The sequence below is a fragment of the Mastacembelus armatus genome, chromosome 13 (genome assembly GCF_900324485.2).
Source record: "Mastacembelus armatus chromosome 13, fMasArm1.2, whole genome shotgun sequence".
In the NCBI taxonomy this organism is placed as follows: domain Eukaryota; kingdom Metazoa; phylum Chordata; class Actinopteri; order Synbranchiformes; family Mastacembelidae; genus Mastacembelus; species Mastacembelus armatus.
In genome coordinates, this window is record NC_046645.1 from 23,165,908 (window position 1) to 23,180,064 (window position 14,157).

At 40.1% G+C, this 14,157-nt stretch overlaps 1 protein-coding gene across 1 annotated transcript; it reads left to right on the forward strand.

Moving 5' to 3' along the window:
• Positions 1–13,935, forward strand: LOC113124035 (echinoderm microtubule-associated protein-like 1). The gene is made up of 19 exons (XM_026296502.1): positions 1–129; positions 4,450–4,478; positions 5,204–5,333; positions 5,502–5,651; positions 7,283–7,352; positions 7,647–7,757; positions 7,884–7,979; positions 8,094–8,228; positions 8,318–8,417; positions 8,644–8,798; positions 9,151–9,276; positions 9,376–9,507; positions 9,651–9,718; positions 9,883–9,971; positions 10,117–10,214; positions 10,547–10,634; positions 10,791–10,886; positions 11,228–11,358; positions 12,277–13,935. Exons 1-19 carry the CDS (start codon positions 113–115, stop codon positions 12,400–12,402), a joined length of 1,947 nt encoding a protein of 648 aa, XP_026152287.1. The 5' UTR covers positions 1–112; the 3' UTR covers positions 12,403–13,935.
• Positions 13,936–14,157: the final 222 nt, after the last annotated feature.

The following is a 14,157-nucleotide window of genomic DNA, read 5'->3' on the forward strand; positions in this document are numbered from 1 at the left end:
TTTGCTCAGTGAAGGAGGAAGTTGGTGTGCTGCTGCAAAGGCTGTTGAACAGGACAGGCACCGCTCCGACTGCTCACCACTGTTGACTTCTGGTAACGGACTCTTTGCAGACATGAAGAGATCTTCCAGGTAACTAGTTGCTTTACAATGAATAATCAGTGTTTGACATAGAGCAGAGAGGATTTTTTTTAGTAAAGGTTTCTGGAGGAGAAGGTCTTATGTGATTGATAACACAAAACATCTAGTAAATGTTTATGCTTTGTAAAGGAAAGTGTACAGCTAACCCTTGATGACCAGGTGGTAGCAGCAATTTTTTAAAAACTGAAGGAGTGTCAGAAAAGAAAGAGACTCTTTTGGTGTCACGCCCAGATGGTGTCTCATTTGCTCTTTGCCTAATGTTTGATTAGATTATACATTGTACTTTCACAATAAGGTTGGATTATTAAATGGGCTTCACCATCTAAAGTCTGTGATTATTCTCAGTCTAGACTGTCAGTAATCAGTTGTTTGACCCTGGCTTCGTGACAGCCTGAGGAAGTTGTGGTGTTTTATGCTGTCATGCAAACTGTTTCATGCAGTACTATAGGTTTCAACGTCTGCAGGGCTGTGTGGCTGTGGGGAGGGGCTGCATAGTAACACAAATACAAGAGAAACAAGACCCAGTTGTTAGTGGACACAGATCAAAAGGCAAGAGTCAGGTCTGACTGGATCACAAAAACCACTACGTTATAATTGTTAGAAGGGTTTACCATAGCTTAGTTGTGTAGTTGTAGTCCCGGACCAGCTGCTGATTTGGAAACCCCTGAGGTAATGAACGACATTATGTGTTTGTGTATGTCACCATGTATGAAATGAGCCTGTGTTTTAGTGTCATCAGTGGCTTTTTGTGATTGAGTTTTTAATGATGGCAGAAACAAATATGTCACATTTGTGTCCAATTTTGAAACGCACATATATGACGAGTAAATGCGAAGAGACAGAAGTGCAGTCACACTGTGCTCAGCACTTCTGTCAGTTAACTGATTGTTCTGTTAAACCTGATTGATTCTGGCAGCCAACGCTGACAGAGCTCCTGCTTCATGTGGCAGGCTGAAGATCAACACAATGACAATATCACAAAACCTGCTGTAGCTTCATCTGCCTGTGCTGCCCAGGATGGTGCACGTTTATACACTGATTAATGTGGTTTTTCAAAGACATTCAAATGAGTTCATTTATTTCTTGGACCAACAAAGCAGCTTATAACTGAGTCAAAGGGCTGCAAAGACAGCTATTGTAAAACAACCTGCAGCTTTACAAGCACAGACAGGAGCCTGAGGCAACTGTGGGACCAGCGTTACAATTACTGATTCTCCTCAGCTTGCAAAAACACTGATAACATTGATTAGGTCTCCGGCTTTACTTTCAACAAACATATTGACCACATCACTGACTGTAGAGAAGCATTTTAATTCTCCATGTCCCAGTTTAGCCACAATAAACCAGTTTTACATCACTATTAGGTCAGCTTTTAAATTTATGCAAAGGATATGATTTCCATTATGTTCTGTCTCTCTTTTTTGCGGAAATAATTTGTATACTTAAAATTGTGACCCTAACGCAATGTTTGTTTAACAAGACTTAACAACTAGAATAATTGACACACCCTCAGTCACATTAAAACTATACAAATGCATATGTAGGAAATGATCAAATTATCAGCATTATGTTGAAAAGATTAAAATCTGTTCCTCCTGTCTGTCAGATATTCCTCCTCCTTCCCTTCTTCTGTTTCTTTCTCTCACCTTTTCTGTGTTTTGGGTATTTTGCCTGATAAGTCTCATACCACAGAGAGTGGATTAGTCTAATGCCATATGGACCAACCATTTTGAGAGTTGAGTGAAGATGACCTGTGTCCATTAACTGAGCCCTTTCCCTACTTCAGTCATAATGGACTGGGAAATGGAAGCACATTTGACTGTTCCACCGTTCGCCGAGTTCAGAAGCCACAGCCCATCACTTAGACTGCAACATCCGTCTCCTGTCTGTCTGCATCACTGTGGTTAAAAGATATTTACTATACTATAAGCATTTAACAATTTGCAAAGTAATTAGAAATAACCTAGAAATATGTTTTTAATTGTACAATATACAAAAAAATGATAAACATGCAAACTCTTTCATCTTTATGCAATTTGGAACTCTGCAGGTATTAAAGAAAACTTTGCTGAGGTCATCTCAGTTTTCAATTAGACACTTCCAGACAACAGCTGAAAGCCACAACAGTTAATGAGTGAGTTGTTTTGAACTGAGCCCTGGCTGGCATGTCTGAGCTCTGAACATTGGGAACATATTAAGTGGTACTGCAGAACAGCTGCTGGGTTTCTTCACTTTAAAAAGACTCAGCTTAGCTGCACAAGTGGTTCATGCTGACGTCTTTAGAGTCGCAGAGCTCATCAATTACTGTATCTGTTGTTTGTAGGTTGCTTTGATCACCTGAAGATCCATCTCTCTGCTAATTACCCAGACCCAGGTAAATGCCTGTTGAGTCCTTCCAGGCAACACTTTTTAGTCTGGTAGCAAGAGGTTAGAGATTCAGTGAAAATCTCTCCCTCTCGATCGCACTCCAACAAAACTCTGGTTTTCAGAGGAACTCTCAAAGGTCTTAGCTGCTCATTAGCCCCCTCTGGTTCTTAGAAGAGGCCACTGTGTTGTCAGCGTGCAAGCAGGCAGAAAATGCCAACAATACGTTCAGTGCCACATGTTAATGAGTGGTCTGTTTGTGAATTCCCCCTCCCTGGAAATGTGGTGACTAGGACTGCAGCCACATGGCTTTGAGATCCACAGTTATTTTCCCTGTCCTGCTGCCAGTTACCCAGCATGCCCTACACTAATTACTGGCTCTGGATCAATCTTGTTTTGTTATTGGTTAGAATGAGGCCACGCCTTATCCTACAGGCAGACCACACACACACACACACACACACACACACACACACACAGTTCAAGAGACAAACAGGCCTTTATGTGTTTTTTCTTGACAGCCTGTTTAGTCGCCTCCAGCTGCCCAGAGCTGCAGCAGACACCAGTCAGGTCGTCAGATCAGTGGCCCGGTTACTTTGCAGTCATCTTTTAATTTTCGTCAGGTGTTTCATGTTATACTGAAACACGCCCACCTACATCTTATTTTTGTGCTTATTATTCTCCTGTCCTTTGTTTGATCGGTAAAATACACAGTTAAACCTGCTTCCTGAAAAAAAAACAAAAAAAAACTCTTCACTAAGACAGAGTTTTTTTTGCTCTGATGAGGATTTTTCCCGTTAGATCCCTGGTAAACAAATGCCCTGTTGAATATTCTTCACAAGCCAAAGTTTCCAGGCTCTCCTGTTGCTGACCATGAAGAGATAAGCCATCACCTTTATCTTGCCAAGTCTTTACTTTTGCTGCTGTTGCCATAGTGACAACCACTTGTCAGCTGAGCCAGCATCCTGGTAATCTGATTGGTTGACAGCATCCTGACAGGTTTGGCTGAGTGGTCAGCATGTACTGAAATGCCCAGCAGACAGTTGTTTGGTGACAGACAGCTGATTCAGGAACAGCTTATGAGTGACAGGTTGAATTATGTACTTTGGCAAAGCAGCTGATTCATTTAAATTCTAACATTTTTCTCTAAATACATTTTACCATTCTGACACAGGTTCAGATCTTCCTCTGTCATGTTGTTGGACTAAGCACCACATTCACTGTGTTTAACTAACAGTGTGTCACCACCCTTGTGTGGATTGGACTTCTCTGCTAACTTTGTGTGCTGAATAGAAAAAACAGGCTTGTTCTCTTTATCCAGCTGTATATACAGACATATCAAAGCATTAAAGTGTTTATTTAGTCATGAAAGAAAAACTGAACTGTGGCTTCAGCTTTGTGTCTTGTCAAATAACAGAAACATATGCCCAAGGCTGCATCACTTTGCTGTTAGCCCGGGGGAGGAGGAAGGATGATATTTAGGAATACACATGCTGCCATGTTAGCAAGGTATCAGTAATAAAGGTCATAAAGAAAGGCCCCGTAAGTTAACAAACAAATCTGGAAGATTTGCAAGACAAAATGACACCATAAAGACCAGAAAATGGTGCATCTTACAGAAATGACAGTAACTCAGTGAAAATAATTTCCAAAGCTTTGTAAAAATGTGTCTTCACTAGAAATGCTACCTGTTGATTATTCCAGTGGTCTTCTGCCCCTTTGATTTGATTGACACATGGCCTGTGGTTTTTGCAGTTTTTTTTTTTTTTTATTGTCATGCACAACAAAAATAAAAACAAATTACTGAGGTTATTGGAAAAGCTTGCAGAAGCTTTGAAAATGCATCCTTCTTATTGTGCATTTCCCAGTATGGATTGCAGTCAAACCCTGACTTGTACTGCAGATAAATCTTTCCTGTTGCATTAATTTTTCTGTTTTCTATTCCAGCAAATCCAAAGAATGCACCTTCAATGCAGGTAGGACCCCACTGCTGCTTTGTATTTGTGTGTACATTAGTTATGTCTTGCAATTACTGTGCCACTTTAATTTACTGTAAAGAGGGAGAGCAGCCTCTGTGTGAAGCAAAATTAGCTGTCAGAATCCTTGAAGTACTCTTGAACGATCTTTATTACAGCTGAACACCCATTAAAATTAGAAATAGTGAAAGATCTTTGACATAAGTACCTTATGCCATATGCAGTAAAAAAAGATCTCTTATGATTAAGTTAGTGAAAGATGGGCTTTGCAGTGCAATTTATCAACTGTCTAATCATTCAAACTAATATTTGTTTAGTTTGTTTAGTTATAGGACGTAGTGTAGAAAATGTTCAAAACCAGACTGTATTTCTCATCATGTGTGATCATGTGTTTTAATCTTTTGTGCATGTGTTGACTTGCCTTGTCAGGTTATGTTAGTGATTCTCACATAGGCCCTTTGTTTGTTTTGGGAGGGATAAAGTGTTTTCCTATAGGATGAATTTTAGATTGTAATAAACTAGAATATCTGCTGTTCAGGAGAAACCTGAAGCCACAGGATTAGATTAGAGAGGAAGGGAGCCGTGTCTCCATGTGTGTCTGTGTGTAAATGAGCACTCGTGAACTCTCACATTCAGTTAAAACAGCTCTAGACATGTGTCACCTCCTCATTCTTTGTCCTCCACCTAATCTTTCATCTCTCTGTCCTCTCTTCTTCTCCGTCCAGAGGACGGCTATGTGAGGATGTTCCTCCGTGGCCGTCCCGTCACCATGCATGTCCCCACCCAGCAGAGGGAAAGCTACAGCCTCGACCACAAGGTGGCGCTGCCTGAGCGCAAGCTCAAACTGCAGTGGGTGTATCCTTTAAACTGGGACAGGGAGACTGAGGAATAGAGATTCAGCTTGTTTTTCAATTTGTTAATAAACTAGAAATTGCAGAGCAGCACATTAATTAAACATCTAAAATAAGAATATGTAATATATTCAGCTTCACCCATCTGGTTCCGTAACTGACCATGGACCAGATACGGCTACCGCGGTCGTGACTGCCGCTCCAACCTCTACCTGCTGCCCACAGGTGAGATCGTCTACTTCAACGCCTCTGTAGTGGTGCTGTACAACACGGAGGAGCAGCAGCAGAGGCACTACCTGGGCCACAACGATGATGTCAAATGGTGAGCAATCAGCTGACTGATAAGAGCTGTCTTTGAATTTATTGTATAGATAAAAGATGGTTTGCAAATTTAGAGGAACAGTGCATGTAAATGTGTTATCTAATTTCCTCTATAACTTGGCTTCTCTCGTTTACCAGTGTCTGTGTATGTACAAAGGGTCAGTGTGATCTCAGGCCTTGCTGAGAAAAGGAGTACTGTGAGTGCAGTACCCATGTAGATTAATACACAGAAAATATTTGTTTAAACAAAGGAGTGACCTTCTTGTGACATGGCTTTTCAAGAAGACATTGTGCCTCTTGCAAGAACCAGCTGTACAAGCAGATTTGCTCTGACAAGATATTCGCCTATTTTCCTGTAACCAATTTTCTCTTCATGAGTAAGTCATGAGTAGATTGACAGCCCTTGTTCACAGGGGAAAATATATTTTTTGATTTAAGAATTACAAATGGAACTTAATACTGTTCACTTCATCACATCATCATCGTAGTTTCATAATTTATTAAGAGGTATTACATATTATGTTACCTGCAGTAAGCAATAATATATTCTATTTATGTTTTATACTTTTGTGTGGAGTTGTTTAGCTATTGGCTACAGGTACAAAAACACATTTCACTGTACATTGTACTCAGGTATAACTGAGCATGTGACAAATAAAGCTTAACTTATCTTATCTTATTCTCTACCATGTGAGTGATTGTTGTCCCTTTGACCACTCACATATCCTTTCACTTTAGAAAGATATTTTTTTTTAGGATCTGACTTCATGTAACCTGAACCATTCTATCTGTTTCTTTTACCGACATATGCACAATAATGTACTTTTTTTTTTTCTTTTTTTTTTTTTTTCTCTTTGGACTCTTTTACTGACTTCTGACAGACCACGTTGTAAAACCTTTCTTTTAAGTCATACATGACAGTTTTTTAAAGTGAAACAGTCAGCCTTATGTGACATTTTTAGGGGTGGTGATTACGCTAATGACAAATGAATGACTGTGACTGTACGTCATTGATGTAATTATTGGTTTTCTTAATGAATGGAACTGGGCATACTGAATGAGCTCTGACTGGAACCACTGGGATGTAAACAAACTGAATCCCCTCAGGGCATGCTGGGGAAGCTGCTTATCTGTACAGGGAAACCATTGTGGTCTCCTCTCCCACGCTCACCAGAACTCTTCTTCTAGTTAAAGAGGATTTTGTGTAAATGACTATAGTTTGTATGTTATTTTAGAAACAGATCATTATTGTGATAAAGTCAATACATTCGTAATAATTTCTAATGTAAATAATCATAGAATGGGAGTGTCACAGGTGTATGTTTTCGAAGGCTATCATTTGATGGGGCTAAGGTTGAATAAGGTAAACTATAAATCCTTCAAGTCAGAGGCCAAGAAGAAAATGGTGTCTCAGAAGGAAGCAGCAACAAATTAAGTTAAATCCTGTAAATGTCTCCAGCTGTGTTTAGTGTTTACATTTTTAATGTGATGTGTTTACTTTCACTTTGTTTCAGTATGAATCTGCTTTTTCTGCAGTGGAACACTCCTCTGGGATTTTGAACTTTGTTCCATAAAGCCAGGAGCTGTGGAAAAAATGAAAATGAAATAAAAATCTATGTTTCCTCTTCTTAGCTTGAGTGTTCATCCGGACATGGTTACCATAGCAACAGGGCAAGTGGCTGGAAACTCCAAAGATGGAAAGGTACAGAGAAAACTGCATTTACATCCTCCTACATAGCTTTAGTGTTTTAATGCAGGCTGAATGTGGCCACAATTGAATTGATCACTTATATTTAAATTCAAATGGTTGTAAATGGTAAGAAGAGTTTTAACATTGTAAAATTCCTGTTAAACCTGTTTTCTTTAAGAGGTGCTTTAATGTAAACTGTAATCCATCATGAAACAACCAAAAAAAAAACAATCATTTCCACTATACATTTCTGCATTACATTTGAGTTTGTGTTCTTTATTGTATCTGTATCGTGTTTCTGTCCAGCTGCTGGCTCCTCATGTTCGTGTCTGGGACTCTGTGAGCCTCAACACGCTTCATGTGATTGGGATGGGAGTGTTCGACAGAGCGGTGACCTGTGTGGCTTTTTCCAAGTCGGTAAGCAGATGCACATTCTTGACATTGGGCAAAGCTCAATCGAAATGATTGGTGATTTTAAAAAAACATGTTATTATAAATACCTGTAACTGCTTTGTGTATGTTTAAACTGCTTTTGCTCCTCAGAATGGCGGCGCCTTCCTCTGCGCTGTGGATGATGCCAACGATCGCATCCTGTCAGTCTGGAACTGGCAGAAGGAGAAACAAATGGCTGATGTGAAGGTATCCTGACCTTTGAACTTCACCCTATTAACACTACACAGCTGAATCATTATTGGGACTTCCTACTGATTGTAAACATGAATGCTTACATCTTCATGCCTCCTGTTTCTGCAGTGCTCCAATGACTCTGTACTGGCTGCTGTGTTTCATCCCATGGATGCCAACTTGATTGTCACCTGTGGAAAGTCTCACATTAACTTCTGGACCATGGAGGGTAACACTCTCACCAAGAGGCAGGGCCTGTTTGAGGTACAGCAGTGATGATCACTGCTCTGTGTTACAGAAGTATGTTATACTACAGCCACACAGTAAATCCCACTCTCCCTCTCTCTCTTTAGAAACATGAGAAACCAAAGTATGTGTTGTGTGTGGCTTTTGCCGAAAATGGAGACGCAATCACAGGAGACTCCAGTGGGAACATCTATATCTGGGCCAAAGGTAAAATCCAAATGAATCACACTGATCTTAAACCATTGTTCATGGTATTTTGAGATTAAATCTCCAAACACTGAAAGCCTGGCTGTCCACTGAAGGATCATGTGAAATGACTTTGAAACTTGATTAGAAATACTGTATTGTACTGTATGTAATGTGCAGTTTTAGTTTTTCTACATATGGAAACACCTGAAGATAAACCATCTGCTATTGGTGTTCCAATTGACAGGTGGCAATCGCATCAGCCAGGTGGTGTCAGGGGCCCATGAGGGGGGTATTTTCTCTGTTTGTGTCCTGAAAGATGGCACCATGGTGTCTGGAGGCGGGAAGGACCGCAGGGTGGTGCTGTGGGACCATGATTATAGAAAAAAGGCAGAGATGGAGGTGAGCATGCTGAGCTGTCCTCTGCACATAAAAGGCACAATGACAGAATAATCTTCTTTTGACAGTTTTCAAGTCAAAGTGTCACTCCTGTTCAAATATATATTCAGCGTTATCCCTTCTCTCAGTGTACTGATCAGTAGGGCTAAGCTATCACCTGGAACTATCTCATGGGGCACTGGACAGTGGATATAAATAAAAATAGCACAAAAAGAAAAACCTAAGGTGGTGCATGGATTAGCAGTTGCACTAATCCAATGTGTACTGTGCATACTTGAAGTCATATAAAATACATATGGTAAACACATTTAAATCTATTCTAGTCTATATATTAAAGGTGATGTGGTGTGTGTAGGTGGGGGAGGCATTAGGCCCTGTTCGGGCTCTGGCTGAAGGAAAATCAGGAGAGCTCTTTGTTGGAACCACCAGGAACTCCATCATCAAAGCTGCCTTCCCTGATACATTAACTCCTATTGTACAGGTACACATACGCACAAATGTTTTTTTTTTTTTTTTAATGCTGACTAACATTGTAACTCAGACGATCTCAGGTGAATAAAACATGATGTGTGTGTTACAGGGTCACACCGATGAGCTGTGGGGTCTGGATGTTCATCCCTCCATGGATCAGTTTGTCACCTGCTCCCAGGACAAACAGGTTCACCTCTGGGACACAAACTCCCATCAGCCCCTGTGGAGCAAGACAATTGAGGTGACTGGTAGTAGGATATAGATTATTTGTGGAAGATGAGAACATTCAGAACTGCACATCATCATTGTGCTGCATTTAAACACTTTCTGTATCTCCAGTGATTTGAGTCACAAACTAATTGACTCTTTCCTCATGTGTTCCAGGATCCAGCGAGGTCTGCAGGGTTTCATCCCAGTGGAGCTGTTGTGGCTGTGGGGACCATGACTGGAAGGTCAGCCTGTCATCTGTCTGAGACATGTTATCAGCACAGTTAGAACTGACAGGATTTACAGCTTTCTGAGTGTTAAAAAGTGTAAATAAGCAGCTTAGAGATGTCATCTTGGCCTCATGGCTGTTTTGTCCTGAATTTCTGTTGTGTATATGTGTGTGATGCAGGTGGTTGGTGCTGGACACTGACACTCGAGATCTTGTTTCTATGCACACAGACGGCAATGAGATCATTTCTAATGTCAAGTACTCTCCAGGTAAAACTTCATCTCTTCCCATCACTGAACCAAATCTACAAAATACACTTGACACAGAGACAACACAGCTCAAAAACTCTTCTGTTTCTGTACTTTATGACCTCTGCCAATAGCATGGTTAACTCTGGGCTCCTTCTGCCTTTAGATGGTAACTTCCTGGCTGTGGCTTCCCATGACAACTTTGTTTACATCTATGCTGTGACAGAGAATGGCCGAAAGTACAGCCGTGTGGGAAAATGCACTGTAAGAAAACATTTCTAGAATAACCTTTTTTACACTTTAGATTAAGAAATGGTATAAAAGAAATTAAATATTTATGTATTCCGAATTGTTATCTTAACTCTATCTGAAGTTCAAAGATGAACTTTATTGTTGCTGTTTGTTAAACATCATTGTCATTTTTACTTGAAGTATAAAATAAAATTCCAAAATTGGAGAAAGATACAGAAAATCTGACACTTTCTTTAACCAAACTAAAACTTGAACACTGAATCAGAAAGTTCAGTTACATTATCTTTAAAAATATGTGTTGGGAAAGACGTCGTCATGCTCTGTGGGGTTTTCTCTTTTCCCAGGGCCACTCCAGCTTCGTCACTCATCTGGACTGGTCGATAGACAGCCAGTACCTCGTCACCAACTCAGGAGACTATGAGATCCTCTTCTGTAGGCCCTCCCTGTTGTCTCTGTTCACATTCCATGAACCTGTAGCTTATCTTTCATTTTATAACCACTATAAGAATTTCTGCTGAAATATGTATATGTGTGATATGTTGACTGCACCCATCACAGACCATGATGAAAGATATTTGGTTTTTTCAGGGGAGGCATCCACTGGTAAACATGTGACCAATATGGAAACAGTGCGCAACCTAGAATGGGCCACTTCCACCTGCACTCTGGGCTTCAGCACCTTTGGTTGGTCGATCAAACTTCTGTAAATGGTCACATTCGTGTTAAACTAATGCATCAAAGTGCACTGCCTATGCTCAGAGCACAGAGAGCAAGAGCTGAAAAAGCACCAAGCTACACATGCAAACATGCACATTAGATTCCCTTAGTAACGACAGTTTTTAAATGAAAAACATCCAGCTTTCTCTGGATGGAGCATCCACTTATGTCTGTTGTGAAGACATTTCTGTCTTCTGATTTATCTTCTGGATCAAATGGCTACAGGCCATGAAGTGAATATTAATGTCATGTTCATCTTTGTCACCCTTTGAACTTCCTGTCTTTCTCATTCTTTCTGTTCCTCACAGGAATTTGGCCAGACGGAGCAGATGGCACAGACATCAACGCTGTGTGCAGGTCACATGACAGATCCCTGCTGGCTTCTGCTGATGACTTCGGCAAAGTGCACTTGTTCTCCTGCCCCTGCTCCCAACCAAGGGTTAGACATTTTCACTCACTGTTACACACAATTAGCACTAGTGTCTGTATATTTATTTGCATTTATATAATATTTCTGTGCTGATTTATTTAGGACTTAAAGCTTTCTAACAGTTCACCCCTCAGGTGTTTAAAACTTAATTCTGTTCTGCACAGATGTTGACCTTTCACAGTTCCAGAGCGCAGCAGCCACATTGTTCCTCCCCGCACACATCGTGATTAAGTTTATTAATAAACACTGTGAATTACATTGAAAGCTCAGCAGAAAACACAAAACACTCAGCTACAAGGTTTTTAGTGTGGGATCACTAGTTTTCAGCCAAAGCCTTTTAAACTGGAGCTGTAAACGTAAATTGTTCATTCAGCCTGCTGCCATTAACACAGAAACTGCAAATAGTTAGAACTTTTTTGTATTGTTTGAAACTGTCTTGCGTTACACTCACTTGAACACTTTTACACGAACGATTGTACATAGTTATGTACTGCTAGTGATCCCTGACTATCTTAATATTTTCTGACTGATACAAGGAAATGTCAGTCTGGTTAAACAGCTTGTAGATCAAGCTCTGTTTAAGTGGTCACAGACTCTCACTGTTATAGACACAGTTACAAGTTATTTTTAATTTGACAACTGAATATATTATTAACATTCATAAATGAGGTATCATGGCAGGTGGTGGTTAGTCACATTATAACCAGATGGTTCTTGGTTAAGCTAAATTGCCCATAGTTGTGAATGTGAGTGTCTGCCACTATGTGTCAGCCCTGTGATGGACTGGAAGGATGAACTGTATATAATGGATGGAGGGATATTCCTAAATGAGACCACCATACTAACTACAGTGGATCCTGTTGTCATTTTTCCCCGTGTGGCATCTGACTGCTTCCTTTCTTTACTACACCATGGTCACATTTACAGGCTCCAAGCCACGAGTATGGTGGCCACAGCAGTCACGTGACCAACGTTGCCTTCCTCCACGATAACAGTCATCTGATCTCCACTGGGGGGAAAGATACCAGCATCCTGCAGTGGGTGGTTGCCTAGGCAGCGGTATCCATCTACATCTCTTATCCTCGCAGACAGGGATCAGCATCCTCTCAGAACCCTCACCCTTGTCACCTCTTCACTGTTTTATTCTCCTGCCACCAGGGGCAGCACCTCCTCTGTGCCTAATGGAAAATTAAAAAAAAACAAACAAAAAAACCACCATTTGACCGACTTGAAGATGCCGCAGCGGATAAGATGAGTATTGTTGTAATAAATGGAATATTATTTAGTGTCCTGCAGTTTGTAATAAAGTGTAGAGAAGGTGATTTGTTGCCCTACAGAAAGTAAATCCTAACCCTTCCTAAAAAATCATCTATTGCAGCTTTAACTTAGCTGAATACTGCTGGTGTTGACATGGTTAATCTGTGACTTTAGCATTAGTACTAACTTGTGCCTAAGCCTCATTTATCTTAACCCCCTTTAATGGAAATCGTACCTAAAAATCATGTCTACTCACAGTCACAGGTAGAATTAGGTTTATATTCATATTTAAGACTTTAATATTAAGATATTTTCCTACTGTTACAAACAGCTTTTGGTTTTCATTCAGTTCCACAGACTACAAAAAGGTAGTATAAACTTTTCACATCGGTCTGCATTAGAACAGCATCACCCAACAATGAGAAAACTGACAACAATGAATCCAGAGTTGGTGGTTTTTGTTTTTCTTATTACACTAAAACCAATGGCTTCTTGAAAATAAATGTAAAACAGCTAAATATCTATGAAACAGCAATTTGTGATGTAAAGTATACATGATTTGAAACGTGAAATCACATGACCCTTTAATTTCTGCACCCCAGGAGAGTGGAGTCGGTTCTTGCATGTACTGCTCCTTTCTGAAGCCAGAAATTAGAAAGAGAAACACACATCATTCATAAGGATGTAGTGAAACAGAATGTAACCTCAGCAAGTTGTGATATCCCAAAGTCAATGTTCCTTTTCATTAGCTCCTACCTTTAAGAAAGAGTGATGCATGTTTTAGAAGAACTAACTGACCTGCCCTGGGGCAAATTAAGATTGTATTCCTCTAAGTAATGATATTCCCATTATTCCTGCTATAACCTTATTGCCTTCTTATATTGCAATTTTCCATGACTCTGCCTAACTTCCAAACTCTCTGCAGATTGCTGTTGGAGATGGTACAAAGTGGCTATTTAGTCCTGAGCCCCTCATTTGGCCTCCTCCCTTGGGCTGCTGTGTTTCTGATTGTACTACTGTAATTGTGCTGCATAGGCACTAGATGGCGCTATACTGCAAGAGAATGTGCACGACTGAGGCTGCCCTCCTCTTGTAGATGCTGTTAATGTCGCTAAGGTCTATATATATATATATATATATATATATATATATATTATGCAGTATATCCCAGTGGCTGTGTTATTTTAATATTTAACTGTAACAATGATGGATGTTGTTATTCTTGTGGCACTTACTGACAGAAGGGTGATGTAGGCTGCTGTGCTGTAGAAGTGAGCTTGAGCTGTGCTTTGCCTTCTTCTTTTGTTAATAAAGTTTTTACCCAAGTTTTATTGCATGAAGGCTCTTTTTTAATTATAACTACCTAGTGATGATCCTCGGTAGGAAGCTACAGATGATAATTATTAACTCTACTACTAAGAAAAAAGCAATGGAAACATTGTGTATTTTCATTGAGACTAATAATCAATTCAAAACAAGTGTTTTTTTTAATAGACCCCACAGTTTGTTTTGTTTTCGGTATAAGCAAGCCCCTTTAAGCCCCCTAGTTAA